The following is a 23003-nucleotide window of genomic DNA, read 5'->3' on the forward strand; positions in this document are numbered from 1 at the left end:
ATTACAGTTTATGAAGAAGGAAGTAAGAGCTGTCTTATCTTATGGTGGGGATTAACTGAAGGAAGTGTTGCCTCTTGGTGTTGCAGCAAAAGCCAAAGAGGCCTTTGCTGTTTTGGCCACACATTGTGCTGATGTATGGCTTAGGTCACTCCTCTTTATTTTACAAAAGCAAAAATGGAAGTACAACAAAAAGATGTATTTTTCATTTGAGATGGAAAAAATAAAATTCTGATATAAAAGCAAAGTATCACCTCATACATTGTGCTGCTTCCTGCATAATAAAAGTTTTTGGCAGCTTGTTCTTAGTCATGGAGCATGCCAACTCCATTTTCCATGAAACTTTATGTAATGATGGCTGATCACAAAAAGAGTATAACAAGAAAGAAGCTGCAGAAATATGGAGTCAACAATTTAATGGTTTTGTAAAGCTCTAAATTTGTGTGATATTAATTCATACAGCATGTCAAGTGTAGCTCAGAGTGCACGTATTTTGCCCATCACAGATTTATAGACTGAAATAATTGCAAATGGAAATTAATTCATCTTATTAATTTATTCCAGTATACAATGTAATAAAGACAATTTAAATTGTAGGTGTGTAAAAGCAAATAATGTAATTTTATCTGAATTTTTAAAAATAATGTAACATCAAAAATAAACTGAACTTTGTATCTGGGTTCTGATTATAGCATTTAGTGGAATGTCCTGTTGCTGCTAATTTCCAGAAAAAAACTTCCTTTTATAATTCTGATAAATCTCATTCCTTCAGGCAAATCAAAGCAGCTGTCCTCTTCTAGAACAAAATGTAGTGCAAGGCTGAAGTTCAATATTGTTCACAGGTTTCAAAATTTGTGCACTCAAGATAGCATAAGATAATGCAAACATTATATATTTCTTCATCTGAAATTTCATCTCCCTCTTCTAGGTCATTTTGGTCAAATTGCGCTCCATCCTACTTATCTGCCAAAAACTCAGCAAAATTAAATAGACCAACCAAATCTTTACCTTCTCTAGCACAGCATTTTACCTTTAGATGGGGAGTAAGTACGTTAGAGACTGTCTCATAAAATCACTGGGTGCTACAGCAGCAGAAGCAGATTTCTAGCAAAAATGCTGCCTGGGGGACGTTTCTTGGCAAGCAACAGCTCCCTGGTGGAAATAGCATTTGGCATCAAAAGTTGTTTCACAGAAGGCCTGCATACACAGTTTCTCAGTTGTCTTTTTCAAAGGACCTTTCCTTTTGCTGGCTGTGCAGGTGCTGAGCTGAGATTACAGCCTGCTGTGTAAAATCCTGCCCCTTTTCCTCATACCTGCCTCTCAGTTCTCACATCCTTTCTACTTCATTGTCCTCATGTCTCATCATAAACAGCCTGCAGAACTGTTCTGGATAGGCACTGAGGCATTTTATTACCTGCTGGGTCAGCAGATAATTTCAGATTTTTGTTGTTGTGTGACTGCATTATAATCAGGCAAGAGCAGTTTCAGCTCTAAAACAGGTCTTTTGAACAGTGGGCCCAGCCAGTATGATAAATAACAGTCTTACACAGGTGAAAATAATCTTAATTTTATTTTATTATTATTAATGTTTTCAATTTAGAGATTTGTTTTCAGTTGGGCAGAGGGCAAGAAATGCTGATGAGATGATTTGTTTAAGGAGCTAGCATCTCTCTTCAGCATTCATTAATTTTTGCTAATTATTGTAGCAGGAAAAAAATCACACTTAGGAAATTTCCATGAAGTATCAACAGACAAAGCTCCATTTTGTAACATGTTGAGTTTACATGAGCAAGGCTGAGAAATAGCTTATACATGAGTACAAGGCTCTATTGACATACTCTGAACTTAGTATCTTGCTCTCCTGTTCTCCTGGATCCCTTTGGGTTTTCTTGGTTTGTTTGGTTGGTTTTAGTAGTTCTCTGGGTGTGAGAGTTAGAAATAGGGACCAATAAAGAGGCGAGTAAGCAGGAGGTCATAAACAATAGCTCTAAGATATTATCTACCCTATTTGTTTCAGTTCAATGTAGCTCACATCCTGGATGAAGTTGGTAGCAATGTCCTTTTTCACTAAAAATTACAACTATGTTTTCATACATTCACACAAATATGTGCATCAGCATTTCTGAAATGAGAAAGTTGTCCATAACCCTCGAAACCCGGTAAGTCAAAACAACGCAGAAAGGTAACTGTCTTTCATACAGAAAGTATGAGCAGCATGATGTCATTCAGTTAGGCAGACTAAACATTCTGTCTTTTCTAGATAAAAACTGTAAAACCTTTAGAAACATTTACTGTATCAGGTATCCAATGAAAATTACAGTAATAAATCTGAGATGTATAAGAAACCATATTCCCAGGACAATTACAGAACGCCCTAGGCATTTACTGTCTGTGTGCTCTTAGGCAGAACATGTTTATACCATGTTTCATAAATCCAACTTCTGCAGCATGGAGTGGTTTATTCTAAGAGCACAGCAGTGAATTTTCTAAACAAAATGAATGACATAAAACCTCAAACGGCAAGTTTGGTATTTCAGTGACAAAGGCACAATACTTTGAGCAGATCTCTGCATTTGTGGTTTGTCTTAGTTTAGCAAACTATATTCCAAATGAATGTTTAACAAATAATCAGTGTGGTAATGCTTTTTAACAATCAAGTAATAAACAAATGTAACGTCATGTCTCAAGAAATCAGTTGTAAGTTGTTTTAACAGTGCATATAACATCTGTTTATTACTGCAGATGCCACATGGCTCCAGCTGGCACTAATGGGATTTGCTGTGTGTTGTCAGTGCACTGAGTCTTTCTGAGTAGTCCCTTCACCATCTTCAGTGGCTTCTCCCAGTAGAAGAGCCAAAATCATTATGTCACATTCAGCATGACTAGTCCAAGCCATAACTCAGTTGTAACCACACCTTGAACTTTGAAAACACAGTTACTGCTTTTCCATTTAAGAGTTTTGGGAGGGCAGCCAAGGTACTGCAAGGAAGTTTTGATGGAATTGCAACAATAAAATCAGAATTCAGCCAAAAAATGAATGCCCCTTAATTTGAGGAAAAAGTGATTATGAGGCAAATAGAAGAGATTTCCCAAAGTTCCAGTTCAGAGCATTAAGCCATTTTTTTTTTACGTGTGTGGAAGTAAAAAGTAGTAACAGCTCTGGCTTTTTGGTTTAGCAGAGTTCCCAAAAAATAGATTACATCTCTTTTCTTGGTAACATAAGGGACTCCCAAACCCTAGTGCATTATTTCTGTGTTTGAAGAATATTTTCAAGTCAGACTTTTACTTCAAGCTTATGGCTTTGTTGTTCCTTTAGATAAAATGAATAACACTGCCACCTGATTTTCTGTATTTTTATTTATCTATTAAATTGCTGGGGGAAAACACAGACGTTGATTCAGGAACCTGAATAATAAAACAAGCCGTTTTCTCCAAAAATTACTAAATTCTCCAAAGTGAATGAAACTGTAAAGCATTTTAATTCATGTTGTGATTCGAATTTCCCGCCCTCACCCCACATTAAATACCTCACATCACAACACCTCACATTAAATTGGGAATGATTTATGGTGTCCTTTTGGCATATCAATCACAGGGCCCATAAGCAAAGAGTCAGTAAAGGAATCTTCCAGGCATGAGACATCTTGTTTTTTGGCAGCCTAAACAGGTTTTATATTGCCAGCTTTAAACTGGGCCTTTGAGTTTGCCACATGCTTTAACTGACAATGGGCTCTCTGGACTGCCATGTGTTCCTGGTTGTGATAGCTTCAACATTTAATATTTAGGTTTATTCCCTGCCCTTCTCTCTCTTCAGAGGATCTCCACACAGGCAAACCTTCACACTCAGCCCTAGTATTTAGGGCTTACAGCCTCTACGTATGCATTCTGACTTGGGACAGGGACAAATTTGCAGTACTACAAGAATTATGATCCCTCATCACCCAAAGTTCTACACTTGTAGACATTCAAAAGAAACAATGAAAAGATTTCCCGTCTGTGCAAGACCATTAATGCACCCATCAACTGGTCGGAAACTTCTCAATCGCTTTCTTTAGTAAACTGAGTCTGACACCTAGTTTGGTATCTGGCTCTATTATCAGAAATCTTTTACTAGAGGAAGTCAGCTGTGAACTGTGTTTTTCTGTTATGAAAATGAGTCTAGAATTAACTGGTTATGTCATCTGAAACATCGACTGTAAATACTCCCATTTGTGTATATCTTCATTTAAGATGTTCTGCAAAGAAGCACCATACTGCTTTTAGAAGTAGATGGGAGCTGCTGTTAGGCAGAAAAAGAATCTTCATTATCTCCTGGATGTTAAACCCTAATAAAACATAAAATTGCTTAAAATCAGTAGTTTCCAAATTAAGTGAGATAGAAAATAGAGGAATTGAAATAGTTCATTCTTAGTCTATTCCATTTCTGTATAGGTTACAGCAATCCAGTACTCTTGTCCCTATATCTAACACTTGAGTCTATATACGACATACCTGCTCTGCTGGATGGTGTAGAGTTTTTGTATCATCAGGCCTTCTGGAGCTGTGAAACCAGTTATATTCATGCTGATGTTAATAATTCTTTTTTTTTCTTCTCAGATCATGCAATCAAAAATATCTGAAATATGGAAAATGAGTCTCCACTGTGAGCCTATACACTCAAAACCAGCAGATAAATAGCCTAATGCTTTTGTTCTCCTGTACTGAATATTTCTTAAACTTCTCTTAGAGTCTGCACAAACTATTTGAATACTCAAAGTCAACAATGAGCGGTAAAGCAGAGAAGCATCAGACCAGAGGGTCAGAGTTGTCACTCCACTCTGGTTCTGCATGCTATTTATCAGAGGTGCCACTGACTTCGCCTGCAACCCAGACAATTATTAAGCACCAGTATGTTATGCTGAATGACAGTCAAGTGTTTTCATGCAAATGCCTTCTAATCAGCCTTTTCCCTCACTGCCTTCATCTTTTCCAGTGCCTTCCTTGTTCTTGTGATAATGGTGCTCCCAATTCTCTTTCAATTTAGTTCTCACATAGGAATTGATACTGCCATCAAATGTCAGACCAGCAATGGGCCACAGAACAGATTATCAGTCTTTTGTAATCTGATATAAAAAAACATGGTAGCGTGGTATTACTAAGGACGCTAGTAAACTCATTTGAAAATCAATAAAATAGTTTCACTTAGGACACTGATATCAAAGGGAGCATAAATAAAAGGGCTTCTTCTTCTTCCTTTGTTTTCACTGGAAACAGTAATAGGACAAGGGAATTCAGCAGCTATGCTGCTATTTAAAGGATTTCCAAAGGCAAGTTTTAGGTGTTGCTCATTAAACATGAGCATTAAGGGGATTTACAGCATCAGGAATCTCTTCACTTTCACATCCCAAGTGACAGCAAATGGCAGGCTAGCAGCCGCCCTGCTCTGCTCCCTAAACTAGCCATGGGTCTGGTGTATTTCTGTATTATACTGTATTTATCTGGTCATGTGTGATAGCATGATCATTTATAAGAGCAAGAACACAGTACTGGGACGCCACTTACTGCTGCAGAAAACTATACAAGCTCTAGCAAATTACCAGGCTTCCTGTAGGCAAATAACACCCAAAATACTCATCTACCCAGGGAATTAAGTACCTGTTCACTTTATCTACAGAACTGATAGCCTCTTTCTCTTGGCAATTGACCTTCAGAATAAATGTGAAATGCAAACCTTGGAGCATATAGAGAGCCCTTAAAATCTACCAAATCACTTAGTAAAATCCATCACTATTGGCTCAGACAAAATACTTTGTAATTTAAGGTTGAAATTTATATGTTACTCAAAAATAGTAATATGAATACTGAAAAAAAAGAAGCTAAAAACATTAGAATTAGTATTTAATCTTTTACAGCACTTAATTTTATAAGTTAGGCTAATGGCACGAGATTCTAAAATGTGTGAGAACACAGAATTTATGGGTTTGCAAAAGACCTTTAGAAAGCTATGTACATGCATAACCAGATCATTAAAGTATTTTATGCAGAAGTTTTGAAGAAGAGTGCTTTGGTTTCATTGGCACTTGCTTAAAACTGTAACATTTCACATAAGAATCTAATGTGGAGCTGAGAAAGCTAATTTTACACATTTAAGTATGCACTGACTTTGATAGCATTCAGGTATCAGTGGTTGTGTAACATAGTGCCCCTGTAGGCAGAAAACATCTGTCATGTAGAACTAGCAAAAACAAAAGTTACTGTGGATGTTTTTTGGTTAAATTGGCCCTTGACAGAATAGAAATTTCTGGGGTTTTTTCATGCTTTCACTGATGCTAAAAAAAGAGGCAGCAGAAGTATTTAAAATACATTTATAATAATTTTCTGGAAACTAAGTAGATTAACTTCCTTATTATTTCTCTGGAAATAGATACATTTCCTGAGTAGTTATTGACAAATTAGGATTTACCTCAATTACTACAAAAGTCTCAGGCTGAAATCTCTCTCACCAGAAGGCAGGATGACTTGTAGCTTGTGTGTTAATGACATGGATTTGAGTGGGGAAAAAAATGTTTTCTGCAAGCAGTGGTGTAGGATATACATCCACCCTCTCAAACATGTGGTCTTCTGTGGGAAAAATTGCCCTCCATTAGTTATCCTGCCTTTGGTAAATTTAAAGTATGAAGTTTGATTAAATTTAAATCTAAGCAAAGATCTACTTATAAGTCTTATCATATTGAGTCAAAATAACCATTCCTTCAGGTTATGTCTGTGTTAGCAGTTAGTGCTGTGTAGACAGATAGACAATCTGGTTGGGTTTTGCTTCAGGCCGGTTGATCTCATCCCACAGACTGAAAGCTGATTTGAGGTTGGGACACATTACATGTACCCCAAGAGCATCTCTCAGTCTCTGTTCAATCCAGTTTATGCACCCTCAGACTGGTTCTGCGTCTGTCACAAAGCCAGAGGCTGTGTTGTAGTGCGAACCACGTTCGTAAGAAGGGACACTCAGGTTTGTGTCAGAAGTGCATTTCTGATCCGAATTAAAGTGTTTATGTAGCGTCTGTCCCTCTCCCAACACTAATACCTAAAGAATAAGGTGTCTGAAACATTGCAGCTGTTAAATGGTGTGCCTTCTGCAAAGATTTTTTCCTAATCTCCGTCATTTATCATTGATAAAGATAAAGAGATCTCTGAGGTGTCTTGGAGGAGAATATGAAATTGTTGCATTTGTGATCACTTGGGTTTGTAATTTGTGGGTGTAATAGGGAGTAGCTTCCATCCAGAGTGGTCCACAATTCCTTTCTTTGTACATTTTTAAAAACTTTACTCAGCCATTGGCTTCTCTTTCAGAAGAATACTTTCACATTGTAATTAGATTTGTATTGCCTAAAAATGAAGTAATTACCTGCTCTATACCAGGAATGTATTTAAACTAGCAAAATTTTTCCTCTCCTTTGCTCTGTGGATCAGAAAACATAACTGTAGAAACAAATGTAGTTACAATAAAGCATTGCCATATACCGTCTATATGTTGGGACCTCTATGCTGAAGGCTGTCATGTCAGTAAATATACAGAGCACTTCAAATCACTGTCCTCAGAGATTAGAAATCAGTTGACTGACTAACTACTAAAGCAGTTCAGGATCATTGATACCATTTCTTTTGTTAGCTGAGGACTGAAGTGAGTCATATTTAGTGATCACTATTTGTCCTTCAGTAAAAAGTTACACTGGGGGAAGCCAAACGTTTACCTGTGTATACCTGAGACACCCATCTGAGTGGACTTAGGGGAATTGTCTCATCAGCCTTGGCTTCGGTGGCAGGTCTTGTGTGGCTGGGAAGCGCCATGTGGTCCACTTGAACCGACAGCTGTGACTGCACTGTGGTGCTCACCCTGGACCATCTTGCTGGGTGCTTTGACTTCTCAGCTCCTGCTGTGAGACAGCTGTGTATCACCAGGAACCAGCCCCACATATGTTAGCTATGCATACACCACACCCAACATAAAAATAGAAAAGCATAAACTCTCAGGATGCATTTCTTTCTTCAATTCACTTGTGAAGGTGTCTTTTCAATCTTTCCTTTGCAGAAACCAAGGTAATTCTCCAATAACAGAAGTGCTTTCACGTTTGAAGTTAGGAGTCATATTACCATGAGTGGGCTCAAGAAGTGTAGGGCAAGTCCCAGCAGCCCTGGAGAGGTTTTTGAGGCTGAGCTAAAGATTTAAAAGACACCAACTTGTGCCCTTGGCAGCTTCCATTGTAGTAAACTGAGCACAGCTGTCACAGCTTCTTGCTCGAGGGCATAGGGGAAAAACTCCCCTTACACACCACACTGTGTTAATCTCCACATTATTTCAGGTTTTTCGTTTATTGAAAAAGAGTGAACAGATTCTGCAAGGGCAATTCAATGTGCTTCAGCATCTCACTCCAGTTCCTTGTGCAGGTGACGCTGCACAACCAAGAATACGGCTGGCTGTCACCTTCTGCAGGTACATCCAGCTGACTCTGGGCAAGAAGACTGGCCCAAAATAGAGATGCTTTGATAAAGATTAACCACCTTTTGACCCATACTGATCTTCAGATAATCTCAAACGCCTTCTGGAAGCACATCAAGAGGGTTTTAAGGAAATTTAAATGCTTGAGGCACAAAGGAAAGGAAAACTGAAGCATCTTGCTCTAGGCATCATGGCAGAAACAGTTGCTGGAGATGGGAAACTGGCTCTTGTCAGTGGGATTACTGTGAATATCTGAGGTTCCTGCAATATGGCCCTTCATCCAGCAACATTGGACTGCACCTGTAATTCACCGCACCTGTAATGTGGTAGTTGTTCAACTAATACTCATTTGTACTACGGGATTCTTAATGTTCAAGACTGTACTCCTTGAACTAAAATGCTACCTCAGAGCTTTCTGTTTACAAAAACAAACAAAAAAATTCACTGCTTTTCTCCTTTTTCTTTCACATTGTTCAGCAGCTCCTTGTTGCTGTGCTGAAACTGCCTTATGCAGCTTCTACTTGACATCACTTTGGTGTGAATATTTTAATCTGTTACTTCCTTGCATTGTTCATTTTTACTGTTCTATTTCCCAATTGAGTAGTATGAAAAAGTTTGGAAATCTACTACTAAAAAATATTTAATTATTATTTATTTTATATTTATATTGGCTCTAATTATAATATTAATAGAACTTATTAACATCACCTTTGCTGCTCCTGTAAAAAAATAATTAAAAGCAGATGATCTAGTTCCAACCCTAACCATCATTGTCAAGCTGTGTTTCAGGTGTAGACTTTTATTCCAAAGTGCTTCAGCTCAGTAAGCCTGCTGGTCTAATGGAGAGAACCTTGGTGTTGGTAGTTTCGTTGGGTATTACATCTAACTCGCACTACAATCAGTATATTTTTAAACAGAAAAAAAGAAGAAAAAGGAAAGCCACCAGGATTGAAAATGTTGCAAAGAGGGTTGTACTGCAGGAAGATTTATCTGCCCATGCCATGTAGGTATATTTTAAACAAATACCAATAATGGATTATTACCTTATGGATTTCAGGGCAATAGACATCCTGCAACAAACATTTTGCCCCAACATCTGCAGATCACAGATGTCAGTAGATAGGAAAATTCACAAGCAGGTTACCAGTTTATGCAAGCAGGCATAAGTCCATTCACTTGAATAAAACAATGTGTATTAACACCAACAAAAAAAAATAACACCAATTGCTTTTGAATGATATTTTAACAAAGTATTTTTACTTAAATATGTAATATAAATCTTTATCCTTGCAGTCATAAACACAGATTGCCATGAAGTTAAATATCAGCCTCACAGCACAGTTATAATATATGGACTACATTTATTCTTTAGAGAAGTATTTTACCTCACTTTAGTTACATAAATAACCTCACTAAGACCTGTTAATTTATTCATTGCCTGTTAATCCTTATTTGTCACCCTTATTTTAAAAATATACATTTATCTTCTGCTAATGAGGAACAGGCATAAAAGTCAGTCTCAGCTGGCTCGAGGAAGCATGTCAGAATGTGCATTAGGTTAGTGTACAAAGCTCAAAATAAAGTGCTCAAAGCAGTCATATCCCTGGAATCAGAGATTAGCAATTTCGTGAAGAAAAAAGGGAGGAAAAAAGCAATAAAACAGATAGGCATAAGGTAAAGCTGCCAGACAAATATAATATCAAATAGCTTAACTATATTGTGCTCTATACTGTACTGGACTTCTAGAAGGTGATTCATATCTTTATCAGCCTGAATAGTCTTGAGATGCCCGTCTCTCACTGTGGGCTGTACTGAGTCACGTGGAATGGACCTGGGCCTGTAACACAGGTGCTACAACCACCTGAAATAAGACAGCTATCAAGAGGTGTTTTACCAAGATACCTGTCATTCTTTTTACAAAATACTCTCTCTCAGCATTTCAGAATTGTGGCTGGTCTGTTAACAGAGTCAGGGTGGTAGAAAGGGCTACGTTTTCTTACATGCCTACAAACATTATCTCCCATCTGTCTTCATGATACAACAAAATCATTCTGTCTGTTCATGGCACTGTGATAGAAGGTGTGGCAGGGTTACAGCAGGGAAGCTCAGGGAAGACTTGTGGAATGGGCCTCATTTTCAATTGTATTGAAATTGTGACAAGCTCAATAGGTACAGTTAAACTGACCATTATTATCTTAACCACAAACAGACTTTACTGCTTTGGGAAATCTTACTGTGGCATCCTCTATGGTCAGGCTATGAGCAAACCAAGAGGGACAAAAGTTTCTGCAGAACTCCAAGTTGTCCCACACAAACAAGTATTAATACAATCAAGACGTAAATATCTCCAGTATTCCCTTAAGTCAGAAGTGATTTTGTAGAGAACTGACACAGCTTTAATCTAGTAGAGAAAAATTATTTCTCAAGCAGCTTATAAAAATGGCAGAATATAATTGCCTTAATGGATGGTGCAGCTGCCTTACAGGAGCTGTCTTCAGAGAATAAATAATTTCATTTCCACTAAAATATTTATATCCCTCCCCAAGCCGTCAGTTTGATTTTGTGTTCCTATAGCAGTCTGCATTTGGTGTGCTTTTGTTTTCTTCAGCACTGTAGGTACATTTTTCAGTGACAGGATAGCAGGTCAGTTGTCTATGATACTCAGGACTGGTTTGAGGAACAAGAGAAAAAGCATTTGTTCAGGAAAACCCAGATCAAAGGAGAGTCAGGATGTGCATATCAAGAGCAAGTTCAAAGATACAGATCCATCAAATCATGCATAGCTATCTTATTTATGTGTGGCTGTGTTATACACTTCCTTCCCATCCACTACTTGCTGTTAAGTGAGACTGCAAACTTGCCATCTAGTATAAACGTGTTTAAATGGAGCATCCTGACATCTCTTTTTATCAAGACACGTAGTTGAGTATGTGTAAGAACTGCAATGTGTGTATTAGAACATCATTAGGGATTAAGACAGGGTTATGTGCCTACACAATGCCTCTCACAAGAAAAGACTAAATACCACTTAAGAAATGCACTGCCCTGAGAAGCAGCTGCAGTCACATCATGATCAGAGAGCTCTCTTGGATCACCTTTCATTTTCTAGGCAGCCTGGCCAGGAAGGCCCTCCTCTCTAATTCTTTCCCACCACATTCTCTACATTATTTATCAGTTTTGTTTGTTGGTTTGGAGGTTTTTTTTAATCTTTTACTTTTGACACTGGAAAATAAAACAGCCTGGATCCAGCCAAATGCACAGTGAAATGTATGGCAGCCCATCTTAACAAATTATTGGCCGGCACAAATGTCAGCCCAACTGATAGCAGTGTTGCATGGGTAATCTGCCCCTGAGAAACCCTGTACCAGGTTGGAACCTAAATTTATTACTATAAAAATGCAGAAGGATAAAATGGAGTATCCTGATGGGATAGACAAGTGCGAAGCCATTGAAAGTCTTGCAGAGCCTTTATAAAGTGAGCCCCATGTCCAGCAAAGTGAGTCTGGCTGGCTTTCACATCCCTTCTCTTAAATACAGTTGACCTCAGGCTTTCCATGGGTGCATCTGAAAGTCCCTTGCTGATACATAAAGCCACGTTATTTTTTAAATAATAAATAAATAAAAAACCACCAACAAAACCTCCATTTTCCCCCTTCTCTAAAAAGTAAACAAACAATATCCAGTATGTTCAAGATGGAGATTATCAAAACAAAGGCACTTCTATATGCCTATTGTGCTGATTTTCACAGCCTATAAAATAAGTAATGAAGATATATATGATGATCACATTAAACACACTTTTTGGCTGTTGTTTTTTTTTAATCTACTGATATATTCCAATGCCTCCTGATGTTCAGATCCTGCAAGCAATTAGATGTACTGTTAATTTTACTGACATGTATGGTGACATGTATATTTACATGCAGGTCCTAGAGTTGGTTCCACATGTATTTTCTGTCTTTATTCTTATCTGCCTTATTTATGCTTTTGACAAAATATTGATAGAAGTGCTGCAAGCAGTCATCTGAAGAGCTGCTGCCCTGTGAGCAGAGAATGTGACAGGGAGGGCCACACACCCAAGCTGGCAGCATGGGCTCTCCAGAGGGGCTGGTTCCTTGCTTTGGGCAGATTATCAATTAACTCATATGGTATCAGAAACAAATGGATGTAAACCCTGTGTTTCTAAAAAAATGCTGTGAAAAAAAGTTACAGAGCTTGAAAACAGCTTAAATGCATGTATAAGCAAAAAGACTACATGCATCCATAAAGCTGCATGGAGCAGCTGGATAAGTGCTTTCCTCTTTATATGCTAAAAATGTCCCACCATGGAAGGTTTTTAAAACTTTTCTATAAATTAATCACCATGGAAAAGTGGTCCTTAAGAGAGAACATTCTGTGAATCATAAGGTTGCTCTTTGTAGTACTACAACTAGTTCCAAAGTGTTGTTTTGAATTCCCATATTAAAAAATAAATAAATCTGGCCTCTATATACATATTATGAAAATGTAAACATTAAAAATCTGCAGCGGTTAGTAAAATAACACTTCCTATTGCAGGCACATGCATACTTAATTTCTTATACTTAATGGGCAATTGGATTGATTTTCATAAGGAAAGATGGGTCAGTAAATACCCTGCAATTTGAAGGACCCATCCTGCAGAATTGCAGCTGCACTTTTCAGTGCACGATTCCTTAAAGCAAAATGAAAAATTTTTCATGAAAGTTACTACTTTCTTCTGCTTCACATTTGGTTTCCATGTTAATTGAAAATTTAATTAAACATTTTTATTTTCAGATTTAATTTTTATTAAAGTTGATTTAAAGAAAACCTGTTGCATAATTAAGCATACAAAAACACCTCTGAGTTTTTAAAAACATCTTATTGCACAAAACCTGACAGTGTTAAACGAAAAGTGCATTTGTGTGTATTGATTACCCAACAATGTAGGTTGCTTCCAGGGCATACACAGACTCTCGTCGATGACATGCACCTTGTATCTTTTCATGGGGAAATGGTGGTTGAATGCAGTGCATTGCAGGTACCTGGAATTCAGCTTGAAGTTGATATACATCCAGGTTGTGTGTTAAACTGGGAAATACTCCCAGTATAACTCTAGGTTTTGCAGGCAGCTCGACTTACTGCTAGATTTGTCTCACTGGTCCCTTTATTCAAGGCAGTTGGTAGAAAGCAAAAATGACACAATGTACCAGCGATCACGGAGACCAACTGTCTGGCATTTTTAATTCAAAGGCTCTACCTTACATCTCTGCTTTATATATATTTAATTTACTCCTTTCTTGCAGTATCATTTTCAGTTCATGGGAAGATATTCTGCAGTACAGACTGAAGAGAAGTTCGCAAATACATGACATCAGTCATGACATCAATCTAGCTGTGCAAGGTGTCCCTTTGCTGAGGGACTCTCCTCATCTCCATTGTCAGAAACAGTCTACCTGAACTCAGAGTGTTGCATCTCAGGTCAACACTGTCACCTTGTTCATGTCCCTGTGGGGAAAATAAGAGGGCTCCCTGTGAGACTCTCAGTCATCTGCTGTGGTAGGATTTAGCAGTTAATATCACACGTAATTGTTCCTGGGCTTAGCACTTGCAGACTTCCAATTTCTTTTTCAAAATAGCATCCTAAACTGATGAACAGCTCAGCACCCAGGTCTCTATTACCTTTATCTGAAACACAGGAATAGCTGATTGTGCTGTAACAAAAAAGGAAAAAAAAAGCCTGCTGCTTTTTTCTTTCTTAACCTAGCAAGACTCTTGGAAATCAGTGGAAGTACACCAGCCTACTGTAGTAACAACAACAAAAAGAGAAGTAGACCCGGGATTCAGACATTGGAATGGGCTGCCCAAGGAGGTGGTGGATTCACCATCCCTGGAGGTTTTTAAGATGAGACTGGATGTGGTGCTTAGTGCCGTGGTCCAGGAACCACAGCGGTGTTGGATCAAGGGTTGGATTTGATGATCTCAGAGGTCTTTTCCAAACCAGTTGATTCTATGGTTCTGTGATTTTCTTATGTTCAATAAATTTGGTGTATTCCTTAGCTTTGAAATCCATGGATCCCGTCCTGCAAGACTCTGGAGAGACATGTCCTGTTTGTCCTTTATTTAGCCATTGATATTAAAGGTGTACTTTCTGTGAATTAAAATATAAAATCACTGTGTGGAAGCAAACTAGGTAATAAGTCATGATGGAATAGTTTGGGGAGGCTTAACATGCTACAGACATCTTCTGGCAGCAGTATTTCACACCATAACATTTTTTTACTCCATAAATATTTTCATCTTTCTTGCTGTAACCTGCATAAATGAATAAATGCATAGAAAACACTAATGATAAGTCCTAAATTAAATACAAGCTCGTCATCTTGACATTTACTACTTAAAATATGTATGAGACAATTCCTCTGATCTCTTTTTTTATACACTTACAGATGCACGCTTACAAGTTACTTGTGTTTCAGGGCTAAGTACAATAATGAATACAGGCTTCCTCCTTCTAATGCTTAAAGCCTTTGTACATTCATGGAGCTTGAGGATCAGGGCCTTAAGTTGAACTAAAGAGATCACCTGCCAGGAATAACCTAATACTTCCAGACTTGGTCCCATTCAGCAACAGGAATTGCTCCACGCTTTCAACCCTCGTTCTCTGTCTTGAATTATCATTACCTAAAGAAAAAAAAAAAAAAAAAAAAGGGTTTTTATTTCCAGTTATTTTCTGAAGTTATTTATTCAAGAAGGGTTCTAGAAATGTGTTAGAAAAACTTGACGGACTTAATGACTGAATTAAAAGAACCGGGGTGAAATGCAATAGTTCAAATTTGAGATCATTCATTCAATATTTTCTCCCTATTACTGCAAATCCTTGGGTTGGATCAAGGAGAAAAAAAATAGCAATGTACTATTCAGCCACAGGATGACTGTGAGCTCCAGTGTGTTAGGACCATAATATTGAGTTTATAGGAGACTTTTCAAAGGAGTAACAAAGTTTACACAGTGCTTTTGGTCCATATTTGAAAGCAAAAAAACATGAACAGATGAAGAGAAGAGCTACAAAGACATCTGATGAAATCATCTCCAGATATCCCATCAAACAAAATTATTCTCTTATTCTATGAAATTATTTCTAAAAAGATGGAAATAATTTTGGATTGAATGCATTGCAAACAATGAGAGGAACAGAGTACTTTTAGAAAAGACCTGCTGATAATAAGATCTTGCTCTTTGCTTTTAAAGGAAACTATATAACAAATTAGGCAAGTTTTTTTCTGGGCTGCCTATAGAGATTCTCTTTAAATTTTGGAGGGTGGGGGGGAGAAAAGAAAAATAAATACAAATTTGAGTGAAGAGCATGTCTTAAGAAAATGAAAGTTAAAATTTCTTCTTTTCTGTTTTTTAAAGATTGAAGGATTGTCTGGTCCTTGAGAAGAAGTCATTAAGGCAGATAAATTGCATATCCTATTCAGTGGTTGTCACAGAGTTGAAAATGTGCAGGTATTTGCCTGCTGTGGCAAGTACAGATTAAGTAAAGGTCGTGGTCAAGTAAAACTGTAGCTCATAAAAAGTGAAGTCCACATAGTTTGTGTGTTCTATAATTAAAAGGTTTTCTACAAACTTCAAATATTCTAAAGGAAGGTTTTAGACCTTACACTAGTGTGTGGTAAGCTCTTTATTAGTATCAGAAAATAGTTATTTTATTTACTTCTGGGTTATATGGTAAATCAATTTTAAATATTAAGGTTTAGTATTCAGTGGTGATAATTTAGGCAATTTTATCAGTTTAAAATTGTCATTAAAGATTGTAGAAGACTGCTTTCATTGAAAATATGGTACTTCATATTTCCAGGTTTGTAGCTTGACTGAACAACAGCAAGATGAGGTTTAGTTCCAACCTTTGAGCATATTTTACAATTTCATAGCTGTCTCCAAAGCAAGAGAACATGGGCATATCTTGTTTGAACTCTTTGCTGTTCATTATTTTACAAATGTGAATTCATTGTGTGTGGAAAAGCATGAAAGGAAAGAAGTACTATACCTACTAATTTTTCAGTGAACCTTGAAAAATAAGGGTTCTCTGCACACCGTCTTTGCATACAGACAAGACTTTGCCAAATTATCCATGTTATCATGTATAGAAAAATTTGAAGATGTGGAAAATACTAACTTTTTGGGGAAAAAAGCTTCTTTCTTTCAACACTGTTGAAGTCTATGGAGTAAATGCACAATGCTTCAAGACTTTTAAGAGTTGCAGAATTTTGTTCTTCTGTGAAAGCTGTATTTAGTGCTTTCCATCTATGGTCCCTGCCTTGCTCCCATTACCAAAGACATCAGCAAGCTTAAAAGTCATGAGTTTATTTATTCTCTCAATATCCCCACAAGTTTAAAGGATGATGTCATCCCTGGTTACAGGGGCAGGGAGCTGAACCATGTGTACACCATCAGCTAAACATAGCTCTAAGGCCCAGCTGGTCCATCATGCTTTACAGGCAGGTGTGCACTCAGTTTCAGAGTCAGGCTGAATGCCAGGCTTTGGCAACTACCCGTGCTTTAAGCACACCTACCAGGACAGAGCCCAGACTCTTTCTCAGGCCATTGAAACAGATGGGGAAGAGAGGGACCAGACAAACCAATCCACCAGCAAATATCTCTAACCAAATACACAGTGCGTGGTTTTCACACATCAATGGCAGCCAACAATGTGGATATAAAGCATACGGAGCTCAGTATAGGAAACCTTCTGCCAAGCCTGCTCTTAATCTCATTGGTAGATGGTCTGTGATAGTTTATTCATGGTCTTAAAGGAAGCTGGAGTACAAGAAGTTTAACGTAGGCCTCTAACACTGAACCATTCCCCCCCTCAGCTTTCTGCTCTTGATATCTAAATTCTGTAACAAACTTCTTTCAAACATTGGATTCCTTTGTTGATTTCACTGAGGTCAAGAACAGATCTGCTGCACGGAGTCCTGAGATACTTAATTTAGAAACATTTGCTGCAGTTGTCTGAAAACATACGTGCAGCTTAGAATGAACTGAAGTAGCTTTAAAGTTCAGAAAGGCGTATGAGATTCTGCATGGACTTTCAGCATGATGGGAGCTGTAAGCACGTGCAGCTCGTGGCCTAGACTAGACGTGGCCTAGCAGGCATGTAGACTAGACTCTGGCCTGAGGTTAAGATAAGTGATTTGGGCGTGGATAAACTATGGGATATGACAAGAGAAATTACTGGAGATGACAATGTGAGAAGCTGAAAAAAATTAAGAGAGCACTGTGAAGGACAACTGGATCTTGCGGGAGGTAAAGGAGGGGGTATTTGAGAAATGGTTGAATTCCACAGGCAGTTGAAAAAGGAATGCTGCTGGCATCAGTTTTCCAGCCTTAATAACTAAAAGGCAGAAAATATAAGCATTGCTATCTAGACAATACAAATGGTGTTCTTTTCTGTTTGGATCAGCATCTGCTGTAATACAGAAAACCATAATGAAGGGCTCAGGAAGTTTTATAAAATTCTCTTTCCAGATGTCCCCATCAGGTCTTGGGAAGAAGCCCAGCCATATTTAAGTAACTCGATTTTGTAACAGGACTGAGTCCCTGCTAAAATTCTTCATCCCAGTAATGAAGAGAGGAAAAAACATTAATATTTTAATATTTTTTAACCTTTTGACTATCAGAATTTAGTGGAGAAAAAGTAATGAAGCTATTGATCTTTCATCGCGAGTGATATCTTATGGCATATTGGGAGTTGACAAGAGGCTCTCAGGTTGTAGCTCTTTTCAGATGTGTTGTTCAGCCTTACTGAACCACTTAAGTGCAACAACTAAGGCATCTTGTTCTCAAGAACTATAGTCCCTCCTCTACCATTAGGAATGAATGCCTATAAGTGGGGATTTATTTTCTTTGCTATTTTTTCTATAGGTATTTGATTTATAGCATATCATTCCTTAAACTGTGTTTAAAATACTTGTAAAGCCTTTGTAAACATACTTTTATTGAATTCCATGGGAGAGCAGAGATCTGATTAAGGTTCACATTAGTCAGGAAAATAAAACAATAAGAAGGATTTTCCTGGAGGAAATGAGGAATTTACATAAATGCAGTTCATACCATGTGACTTAGCAGGGAAGTTTCATGAGAGAGAGCTACTAATTCCATCAGTAAAGAAGTTATAGATGTGCTGCAGAATGATTTCATTGAATCCATCTGGTCTGTTCATAGATGAGTAAGACTATGAAGTAAATGGAAAAGAAGTAAATGAAAAAGCCAAAGATATAAACCAATAGGTTTTAGTTCCCATTGGCGTCAGGGAGTATCACCCTTCCTAAAGCCATGTAGTATATTCTGTGTTTCAAAAGCAGCTGTGTAATTTTTCATGCTCTTCTTGAAAATATAAGAGGGTAATGAAGGAAAAAAAAAAAAAAGACATTGCCTGTCAGTGCTGGTCAACAGCTGGTCACCCATTTTGCTCAGACATAAGGCTGTCCCCGGGGACATCAGCCGTCTGGCTTCTACTCTTTGCTCACTACTCTCATTCAGTCAGTCCATTTACTAAAGCCTGTGTTTTGCTCTTGGCAAAGGCTTTCAACTGTGTTTACACAAAATTCTAAAGATCTCATTTAATCCTAGATTTAAATTCTATTAGCCTAGTTGCTAGGGATAAATTGAAAGTTTGTCATGGTGGACGTAAATTTCTATATTAATTTCTACAAAATATATCCCATCCTGCTGTTTGTTCAGAAATTTTAAAAAATAGCCTTCAAAAAAGAGATTTAGAGATGTTATGGTTAGAAAAATAACCTCAGCTGCATAAATCAGCAGATTGCTGACATATGTCCGCAGGCAACACAACTTTCCCTAGATGTATATATGTTCACTTGCTTCTTTTTCTTCAACATCTCAACATGAAGGATGGCAGGGGACCTCACCAAGGGGTAGTCCTTAGTGTTTGGGGTACAGCTGCCATATATCAACCACATTAGTCCATGATCTGGTAGATTTTGTTGTTGGCTTTTAAATAGTGGGTAGGTTCTTGCATTTCTACCCTGAGTTCAATGGGTATTGCACAGAGTTTAAGGTAATCATTTGATTTCTTTAATGTAAAATGTAACTAGGAAAGCTGTAAAACTAAAAAATTAACTTAGGACTGTTCTTTGATTGGTAGATATCAGCAGTAAAGTCAGATTTGGTATCTGCTTTTTTAAGAATGTATAATGCTTATCCACTGGCTAGCCAGGTTACAGAAGTGGGTGTTAGCAGAGAGTTCTCAGGAATTCAGTTTATTCCTGCAACTTGCATGCACAAAAATTGGAAGTGCCTTGTAATGGCTTAACCATCTTTTAATAAAATACTAACATTAGCAGGTATGCTAAACTGCTTGCTTGAGCTCTCTAGCAGCAGACCCAGACACATCTTGAGGCATTTCCCAACAATGTGTCAAGTGATCGGTGTGTCAGAGCACCAGTATTTTCCTCTTTTTTCAGGCAGGTTTTTCATCACATTGGAAACGATAGAGTTACTGAGCTAATGCAAGACAGTTTAGAGTGATGTGTATTAATTCGAGACCATACCTAAGTGATATCCATTCCTTTGAAATTCCATTACAGCTGCGTAACACATGCTTAGCTACTTATTTCATTAAAATCTGGTTTTTATATGTTGATTGTACCAATCCTTCCATAACTGTCCAATGAATCTTTATTAGTTACTTTGACTTCACATGTCCTGGGCAATCATTACTTCTTTTTACTCATTTTGTTCTTAACAGCAATTTAATACTCTGAAAAAAAGTGAGTAATGGGAAAGAATATTACTATTGTATGTATGATAAATTAAAAGCATCTATTTTCCTTGAAAAGATGTAGCAGTTGTAGTGCTCTAAGAGGCTTATTTCTTTCTGTGTAAGTTCCTATACAGGAGGTTAAACTTGTCTTGGAAGCATAGTAATTTCCCCTAAATTTTTATAGCTGCCAAATTACAACAAGAGTGCTTTCAGAAATCTTTCTTAGGCATAAACCATTTGACAAGTAAGGTCAACAGCAGCCAAGACTGAGGTCGACATCCCTGGCTACATCCGTGTTGTTGCAACTGGACCAAAAACTTTAAGGCCATGAAGGAGTTGGGAGGCTTGGGACCTGACTGCAGGGAAAACTCAGCAGAGGTGAGAACCAAAATTGGAGAGCTGAGACAGAAAGAAGGATCAGAGGCCAACAAAGGGGAGCAGATGCTGACTGTAGAGAAAAGACTAAAGAAGAATGGGGGTAAGGGGAAATGATTCCCAGGTAGTGCAGAAACTGCAGTACACCAAAGGCAAGACCTGGCACCTGCTTGCTGAGAACAGAAGCAACTTGAGACCCTCCCTAAAACAGTGAGGCCAGCAGCAGAACACTCACCAGTGGTCTTTCTAGTTAGCCAAATATCTTCTCATCACACTCAGAAGCTTCAGTGAAATAGGAGAGCTCACAGTATATTTATGGGACCAACATCTCGATGTCAAGGGAAACTCTACACTGTAAAATTCCCAGATAATGCAGAAACTGTACATAATTTATTTAAAAGGTATTCTGGCGAGTGGATAGAACTGTAGAAATAAAGATATGCATGACCTCCAAGGTCTCTTGAAAGAGGATTATCAAAAGTACAAATTAAAAACCTCAAAATGTAGGAAAGTTCCAGAATCAACGTTGCCCATGTCAGCCTTCTTGTGTATGGCTGACATCTTAGTTACAGGATCAGAGGCTACATATTCTGTGGTCTCCAGCCTCCCATAGTTCATTACATAGATGGTAGTCATTGAATGGTCATTCAGTTTCCTGTTTCCTCTTTGCCAAAGATCATAGAATCACAGAATAGTTTGGATGGGAAGGGACCTTAAAGGTCATATATTTCCAGCCCCCCTGCCATGGGCAGGAACACCTTCCATTCGAACAGGTTGCTCAGAACCTCATCCAACCTGGCCTCAAACACTTCCAGGGTTGGGGCAGCCACAACTTCTTTGGGCAACCAGTTCTAGTGCTCCTCACAGTAAAGAATTTCTTCCTAATATCTAAAGCTACGTTATTTCAGTTTCTGCTAAAGAAAGTGAACGAAACCAGCTGCTATTACCTAGAATCTTCTGAGCATGTATGAGCAGCTATTTACTTCACGAAATTTGTGCAAGCTTTAATGGATAAACCAAAAGGCATGCCCCGATATGAAGATGACCTCTTTTCTAAAATTGTCCCCTATTCAATGCATGAGAACACTGGACTTTTCAAAGCCCATTAAAGATTTAAACAAGAAAAAGCAATGTATCTTACCTAATCTCTTCCTCAGAAACAGATTAATTGCTTTGAAAAAAAACCAGTAGTTTTGATCTGAGGCAGATACTCAGTATGGAAGATGTCAGCTTGAATGGTTTAACCTGGAAGGAATGAACAAAGCATTTACATGGAAATGGAGGGTCAAGATGACACTGATCTATAAAGAGCAAACAATTTCTATGGAAGTGCATAATCCAAGGTGCCAAGTTTAGAAGCAGAGTTCCAGTTCACCTGACATTTTGCAGATGCTGAAAAAGAGCACAATTATTGTAGCTGTCTGAACCTATTTACCATCACATTGTGCTGCTGCAAAGAGCCTTAAAGTATCAATTTAATGTTCTGTTATTGGCAGTGATAAAGTCATACGAGTTGTTCCTGAGAGCGAGAGGGAAACACAGATCCTGAGGGCTGCATTCAACAGACTTGAGGTGAGTTTGATTATTTTCATCTTCTTTTTCTGATCTTCTTGAAGACTGTAGTCTTCAACTGACTTACCTTTCACTTGGCACTTCAAGTTATTTCATAATCTCAAAGCAGCCTTTGCCCATTAAATTCCTAATTTCCCAATAAAATAGCATAAGAATCAGATTCATCATGCCTGACAATTTTAATGAGAAAGACTTATTGACTTAAAGTAATATAGGAGCCACACTCAGAAATTTGCTTTCTTCTCTCTTCCATTTCTTTCTAGCATACATAGTTGCATGCTTCATTATCTGACTGATGGTGTTATTTAAAACACTGAGTTAATTCAAGTTGTGAATACACACAGGAATATGGAAGAGGAAGTGGCTTCAGTCTGGGAAACTCTCTGGCAGAATAATTTTCCAGAGGCAGTTGAGAGAGTGTCAGCAAACCAAAATCTTTCTTCCCTGGCCTTTTCTTGCAGATATAAATGTAAAGCAGTGGTCCCACTGTAGCAGTGCAGCATAGGAGCACTCTGCAGCATGCTGTTTGCTGGCACAGCTAGCGAAGGCAGAGGCAGTCTTTCCACAGCAGCATGGCCCACTGTCTTAGAGAATGGGGGAGTACCTGCAAGCCAGGTCTATGGCCCCTACGGCAATGTGGAAAGGACTGTGCCACGCACATGCGCTGCCCCCAGGCACTGGGGAAAAGGGATGAGCCTTGTTAAGAGTTGCCAAAACACAACCTAACCAGAGCAGAACAAGGGAAGTAACAACTGGATCACTATGTTGTTTGTTTCAGGATTTGAATGTGTGTCCCAG

At 38.1% G+C, this 23003-nt stretch overlaps 1 protein-coding gene across 2 annotated transcripts in view; it reads left to right on the forward strand.

The window, feature by feature from the left end:
- CPA6 (carboxypeptidase A6) overlaps positions 1 to 23003 on the forward strand; it is an 80987-nt gene that overhangs the window by 12840 nt on the left and 45144 nt on the right. The window contains exon 2 of one of the 2 annotated variants that reach the window (XM_064651393.1): positions 22130 to 22205. The exons of the other annotated variant lie outside the window; for it this stretch is intronic. Coding sequence (XP_064507463.1) covers positions 22130 to 22205 — 76 coding nt within the window. The remainder of the gene's footprint in view (positions 1 to 22129; positions 22206 to 23003) is intronic. 2 annotated transcript variants of the gene reach the window in all.

The sequence above is a fragment of the Pseudopipra pipra genome, chromosome 1, assembly GCF_036250125.1.
Source record: "Pseudopipra pipra isolate bDixPip1 chromosome 1, bDixPip1.hap1, whole genome shotgun sequence".
Taxonomy (NCBI): Eukaryota; Metazoa; Chordata; class Aves; order Passeriformes; family Pipridae; genus Pseudopipra; species Pseudopipra pipra.